At 36.8% G+C, this 7,376-nt stretch overlaps 1 protein-coding gene across 2 annotated transcripts; it reads left to right on the plus strand.

Annotated features, from left to right (window-relative positions):
* The first annotated feature begins 247 nt into the window (after nt 1–247).
* Nucleotides 248–2,443, plus strand: LOC137734361 (uncharacterized). Of its 2 annotated transcripts, XM_088697602.1 has the most exons (5): nt 248–515; nt 706–966; nt 1,348–1,507; nt 1,626–1,823; nt 2,206–2,443. In XM_088697602.1, exons 1-4 carry the CDS (start codon nt 306–308, stop codon nt 1,802–1,804), a joined length of 810 nt encoding a protein of 269 aa, XP_088553728.1. In that variant the 5' UTR covers nt 248–305; the 3' UTR covers nt 1,805–1,823; nt 2,206–2,443. The 2 variants fall into 2 exon arrangements, with proteins under 2 accessions (XP_088553728.1, XP_068329739.2); XM_068473638.2 differs by lacking the exon at nt 2,206–2,443 and having other exon boundaries at nt 249–515; nt 1,626–2,008.
* The last annotated feature ends 4,933 nt before the right edge of the window (nt 2,444–7,376 follow it).

Consider the following 7,376-nt stretch of genomic DNA (forward strand, 5'->3'; position numbering starts at 1 on the left):
AATGGACACAATCCCCATCTTGCAATCTCACTTCCTTATCTTCGCCCCCCCTGCCCTCTCACTTTTTTTTCCCTTCCGTGTTTTTCTGTTTTGTGTGGTCATGATTAAGCCACGTTAATATTTTATATTATTTTTTTTATAAAGATAATAAGATAAAAAAGAATAGTAATATAAAATATTGACGTGATTTAACCGTGACCACACAAACAGAATAGCACGAGAAGTGGGAGGGCAGAGAATCTGCCTCCCACTTTAAGAATCCTGCTCTGCTGTCTTCTCTCTGCCCTGCAAACAGAGGTAGAAGCATGGCAGCCGCACTCAGCCTCCTCAGACTCCCCATTCTTCCCCAAAAGTCCACTCAATGCCTCTCAAAAATCCAACAGAGTTCATCAATCCCAACAAAACCCAGCAATGTCAAGGACTCAACAAAACTCCTCACAACCACCACTGACCGCCTTAAGTCAACTTCTCTCCCACTCACAGCTCTCACATTGCCCTTTTTGTTGGACACCAAGGCAAGTGCAATTTAGTAATTAAATAAAGATGAGAACTTTCCCAATGTTGCTTATGTATAGGAAGTGATTTTGGCACACCGTTTTCTCCTGATTCGTATCTCTCCATGTCATTTTCGCATGTTCTTCCTTTCTAATTTGGATTTTTGAGAGGTTTTTTGTTTTCTTTTGAATTTTGGGGGGTGTGGATTAGAATGCACTTGCTGCAGGTGGGGAGTTTGGGATACTGGAGGGAAGGACATTTGCGTTGATTCACCCAATTGTGATGGGAGGACTGTTTGTGTACACATTGTGGGCAGGCTACTTGGGTTGGCAATGGAGGAGAGTGAGGACAATCCAGGAAGAAATTAATGAGCTCAAGAAGCAGGTGAAGGCTACCCCTGTCACACTCGAGGGGACTCCAGCGGAAGCTCCCCCATCTCCTTTGGCACTCAAAATTCAGCAGCTCACTGAGGCAGGACGCCTTGTCTTAAACACCTGTCTTTTTGAAAAACGGGGGCGCCTTAAGAAAACCTCACTTATGACTTCGATTTTAGATTTGAAGTATCAAATTTAGGGCGGTTTAAAACTTAAAATCTAAGCGATCAACCAGCTAAAGACTCGAACATATAGTATAAGGTTTTATACCCTAAAACAATCAACCATGTCCATTAATGAGATCAACTGAGAACAATTTTAATATATACATATAAATTAATTTTGATTATGTGTGTGGCATTCGTTATTGTGCAAAGTTTGGTGCACAAAAATTGGTATTTCCACATAATTTAATGGCATATATCATGAAATGTTTTACTCTGTGAAAGTGTCTGATGTATCCGTGTTTCCTTATCAGGAAAGGAAGGAGTTGGTGAAAGGGTCTTACCGGGATAAACACTTCAATGCAGGATCGATATTGTTAGCTTTCGGAGTTTTTGAGTCGGTTGGTGGAGGACTTAACACTTGGTTTAGGACAGGAAAGCTATTTCCAGGTCCCCATTTGTTTGCTGGAGCAGGTAAAGTTTGTATTTCTGCCTGGAAAGCTCAAAGAATATAATTCTAAAGAAATCATGTGCCCGAACATCACTAGTAAAGGCTTCATTGACCTTAGTTGGTTTTCCTTCTTGTCAACAGCTATCACGGTGCTATGGGCAGCGGCGGCAGCTCTTACGCCTGCAATGCAAAAGGGAAGTGAGACAGCCAGAAGCCTTCACATTACATTGAATACGATAAACGTTCTGCTTTTCGTATGGCAAATACCTACTGGATGGGAGATACTTCTGAGAGTGTTCGAGTTCACTACATGGCCTTGAATTGCAGACATTCCAAAGGGTGAGATTATTATTTCAGCTACCATCTGCACTTCCAACCTATGTTCTTTCCCTTTTTCCTCTGCTAATTTTCATAGCCTTGTGCCTAAAATTATCTTCATTAGGTGCTAAGAATTACTTTTAAGCATTGGATGTTGTGTCCATTCCAGTTAATTTTTTGTATATGTTAAGGAGAATTTCACTCTATGCTTTACGGTGCCACAAAATATACTAAGATATATTTCCCTTGCCTAGTACCGATTTACGTTTGAGAGCAGAGTATTGACTGACTACCGTAACGACATTATATTCCTTTTTTCGATTTCTTACCCTTATGTTCAACCTTCATTCGAAATCATCAACGATGAAATGAACGTGTAGTGTGTTTCCTTTAATATCTGCAGCATTGGGAATGGCTTGTTTCTTCCTAGTATCCAAAGAAACTCCGGAACCAACGTATTCTTCTGCATTGATGTTCATAGTTCACTTCATTTCCTCCTGACACGCTTCTTGTTCTAGCTAAATCACATAAGATAATATCAATGCACGCCAATCCTCACGAGTCACAAAAGTCGGCACAGTTGAATCTGCTACCAATCGAGTGCAAAATCATTCCGTTGTAGCATATTGGTAACCATTTTTACTCTTTACTACTTGAAATTAGTTTTCAATTTATGAGCATATTTACATCTTTTTTTCTACTCTCAATAACTAGGCTGTGAATGTTTATGAATGAGAGTTTATAATCTTGAAATGCAAGAACGACAAATAGCTAGAGAGGTGGAAATATGACATCTGAACTACGTCGTTTCTTCAAGCAGGGTTACCGGATACATAAATGAGTAGGTTCAAGGTATCATGGTATAACGTACGTATAAGGTATTCCTAGCATGCAGATGCAGTTTGTGCCTTTCCCTCAGATCAAAGGCAAGGATATTAGGTTATATTCCGAAGGGTGAACTGCCACTTTAGTCTCTAATATTATAAAATTCTGCCAATTACATATTTAATATTAGATTTAAAGTTACTATATTCAATTTTTTGTCAATTTAAGTCATGTTACGTGCATGTGATACATATTGTAGGGTAGATTAGTAATTTTTCATAAAGAAATAGTGTATGGAGTTAGCTTTGGATGATAAATTAGACGTTAGATTCGTAGCCTATATGAAATGTTTAGAGCTTATAGGCGAGAAAATGACGGTATTACACTCTAAAGTGCGTCAACTGACTTAAGTTGATGACAAATTGGATAAAATAGCTTTGAATATAATAGTAGGGATGAAATTAGCAATTTTTAATGAATTTAGGGACTTAACTTACCGAAAAAATAATTCAATGACCTAATTTTTACTTAAGTAATTCAGGGACTAAATCAGCACTTCACCCTATTCCAAAATAATGTAGTATCAGAGAAGTTCCTAAAGGATGTTGGCTTAAAATTATGTTATACTTTGCCTAATTCCATTACCACTTCTATACATTTCAGGCATTGTTCATATGATCACATTTTAGCCATCACATCAGTTAAAAAAAAGGGATTTATGGAAGTTTGTAGGTCTTATATTCCATTTCTATGAAGGGCAGGGTGCATTGTGACCGTCTCAGTGGGAGTTTTTCTCATCTAATTAGACAAGTGGTACTTGTGCCCAGAATTTTAATTTTAACCAATTATCTCCTGAATTTTTATGATTGACAAATTTACCTCTAAACTTTAATTTTAGTCGATTATCTCCCTGAATTTTTACAATTGGCCAATTTCTCCTTTGGAGTTAGATTTTGAAAATTTTCATCCAATTTTTATCCATCTTAGTCACGTGTGTTGTGCACGGCACATGGCAAAAGTAATTACTCATCTCGACAAATTCATTATTAGAAACTAGTCAAGTATAAACGTTCAAGGAGTAATTGGCTAAAATAAAGTTCAATAAGAAATTGGCCAATTAAAAAAATTCAGAGGATAATCGGTTAAATTTAAAGTTCAAGAAAAAAATTGGCAAATTATAAAAGTTCAAGTGTAATTGACTAAAATTAAAATTAAAAAGGAAACTGACCAATTATAAAAATTGAGTAACTAACTAAACTTAAAATTCAGAGAAAATTTGACAATTTCTTACAAATTCGGGAAGAAATCGACGAAGACAATGGAGTTTGACAGAACTGTCGTCCAAAGTACCTAGTTAAAAAGAAAACGGAAAGGCAAAGACAGATATTCTTACGGGCATCGCAACCTTTACCTTTTACTCCCTACTTTTTCAATAGTGGGAATCAGTCGCCATCTGAACATTGATTTTTGCTTCTTGAGCAACTAGGCTGCTGTCTTTCTTCATTTGCCCCATGCTGTCCAGAGTCTTTAGTTAAAAAAGGAAGATTGTGGGGCTCTTTAGTCATTACGGTTAATGAGTCAATTTTATTTATATGTAAATAACAGCATAACACGTATACAAAAATAACAAAACTAAAAGTTCAACAGACATGTTAAATTGTAATTTGGTGGTAAGGAGAAATAACTCCGAACAAGAGAATAAGATGCCTCTTACTTTCCGCTCAAGGGATTTAACCAAAGAACAATACTTGGTTACTTAAAGAAGAAACTCTTACTCAAAACTCTTATTGTTTTAATCATTGACTTTTGTGCTTATGATCAGAACTGTTCATTGTCACATTCCGGCTCGGGCCCCCACCACAACTCGGGCTTGACTCCACCGTAGTACGATATTGTCTGTTTTGAGCCCCGACCACACCCTCACGAGTTTGTTTCTGGGAACTTACACGAGAACTTCCTGGCGGGTCACCCATCTTGGGATTGCTCTCGCGCGTACTCGCTTAACTTCGAAGTTCTTATGGAACCTGAAGCTAATGAGCTCTCAAAAGGCCTCGTGGTAGGTAGAGATGGGAATATAGGCTTACATTCCCTAGGCGATGTGGGATGTTACAATCCATCCCCTTAGGGGCCCGACGTCCTCGTCGGCACACTTCTGACCAGGGATTAGCTCTGATACCAAATTGTCACATCCTGGTTCGGGCCCCCACCACAACCCGCGCTCGACTCCATCGTAGCACGATATTGTTCGCTTTGGGCCCCGACCACGCCCTCACGGTTTTGTTTATGAGAACTCACACGAGAACTTCCCAGTGGGTCATCCATTTTGGGATTGCTCTCGCGCGAACTCGCTTAACTTCGAAGTTTCTACGGAACCCGAAGCCAGTGAGCTCCCAAAAGGCCTCGTGGTAGGTAGAGATGGGAATATAGGCTTACAGGATCCACTCCCTTGGATGATGTGAGATGTTACATTTATACTATGAATCACACAGTAAATATCATCTCTACAAAAAATAAATTAAAACTAAAGACGTTTAGTCAATTTATTGTAGCAAATACATAGACGGTTTGTAATGCTTTTACCAATACCATTCATTTATTTTTAAACAATTTGATGACTAAACAACCTTAGTTTTAATTGATTTTTTGCATATGCGATCTTTATAGGGTGATTTATAATATGAATGGTTCTGATTATAAACACGAATTTCTATAAATTGACAACGAACAATTTTGAGTTGGAGTTCTTACTCATCTTTGAGTAGCCAAATATTGTTCTTAACCAAAATGACCAACCGTACAGTAATGAAAGGCCCTTGGTGAGTAGAAGAATCTAATGAGACAATGAAGAGAAATGAAAAGTGAAAGAAGAAGCAGCCAACAATAGCACCACAAGCAAAGTCAAGTGCAAGACGCAGACGTTAATTTATTAGTGCATGGGACATTAAATCGTCAGAAGATTTGAAGAATCAAATTACAGTGAGAAATGAGAAAAGTAGTAATGTTTTACTTTGTTTTGTGATCGTTAAGAATGTAGAAGAATCCCAACAACGTGTACCTAGTGCGTCTTTTTGCTGTTAGCCAACATTTAGGACTCATGAGAACCGCAGAGGTCATATGCTATTGCAATTGCTAGCCAGCCCATTCTTCAATATAATCAACAAAGTGAGCCGCCAATTGCACATTCGAAACTGCATCTATGAAAATGACAATTGAGGTGACATCAATAACTTAGAAGGCCATATTTTCTTGTTAGATTTATGTTGTTAGAATGTTTATTTGATCATACATTTAGGAAACGCATCGACGTAAAAGAGTTTAGATTGTATTGATAACAGAAACGAATAATCACATTCTCATTCACAATATATATAATCACATTCAAAATTAGCTCCACATCAACGTAAAAAAGTGATTGTACTGATAACAGATAACATAAATGAATAATCACATTCCCATTCACAATAAATATAATCACATTCAAAATTAGCTCCACATCAACGTAAAAGAGTGATAGAGTGATTGTATTAATAACAGAAATGATATAATCACATTCTCATTTGCAATATATATAATCACATTCAAAATTAGCTCCACACTCTTTTGTTCTCTCATAGAAGAAGAGTGTGTGAATGTCTTTTTGAATTGCAAATAAGATTTGATAATGGGGACATGCTAATATTAAAACTGAAGAGCGCATTAACTCCACGTAACAACGTTATTTGCATCCCCCTAGAAATGCACAAGGTGTTTGAGGAAGGCAATCGTAGCACTTTATTGAACAATATTGCATGATGTTAGAACATTTCCAATAAAAAACTTGGAAATTGGTGAATTAAAACTGGTTTTAATCCCTATGCGCCTCCGGGTAGAAAAATTGGAGTTCATTATGATTTGTTTTTGCTCTAATGGGGGAGCTAAATGAGGGTTCCCAAACTTGAAGATGTAAAAAATGTGTTTTAACAACCCCGGCGAGTTGTTTACGTGCTTTGTTTCTCTTTCGGTTGAAATTTAACTGGTAATAAAAAGTTCTAAAATTGGTGGTAGCTCTCATAACACCTAACATTGGTAATGCTCTTAAACATTTGTGCTAATTCCAAATTTCAATGAAAAGGTATCTGACCTTAGACAAACAATTAATTACAAACCAGAAACGGTTGGGTTAAAAAGTAATTGATTTCATAACAAAGAGAGATGCTATTCTTGCAACACTCAAGCACTGAAGACCTGTATCCCAACAAGAAGAGAACATTTTGGAAATAAATGGTATAATTTATGTTGCCAATTAGCTGTCAATTAATATTGTTTATCAAGTAGTGTAACAATAATTTCTCCATTAACATTGTTGCAGATATTGCTTTTGGTTCAAAGAATCCCCCTATGACAAAGAAGGAAGGAGGTCATCCCACACAAAAAAAAGGTACAAAAAAATTAATAAAAAACTTATCCAAAAATTCTTAAACAACCTTTTTTATCATTAAGAGCACATTTTTTTTATTATTATTAAGGACACTTTTTTAGGGGGTGCTACTTTTTTTTATTAATTGATACCAATCTTCCAATGTCAAATTTAATTTGTTGCTTTTTCCCTCCACAAAAGAGCTCAACTACTTCAAGTGGCTCTTCTGCATCTGATGCCTTTCTTTCTGCTGTCAGCATGTTTCTCATGACCTTTTTTTATTTTATTATTTCAAATTTCTCCCCTAACATTTTGTATCAAATCCTGAAATTGCTTGTAGTTAAACTTGTCCC

This window comes from Pyrus communis, chromosome 7 (assembly GCF_041283825.1).
Source record: "Pyrus communis isolate YQ-2024b chromosome 7, ASM4128382v1, whole genome shotgun sequence".
In the NCBI taxonomy this organism is placed as follows: domain Eukaryota; kingdom Viridiplantae; phylum Streptophyta; class Magnoliopsida; order Rosales; family Rosaceae; genus Pyrus; species Pyrus communis.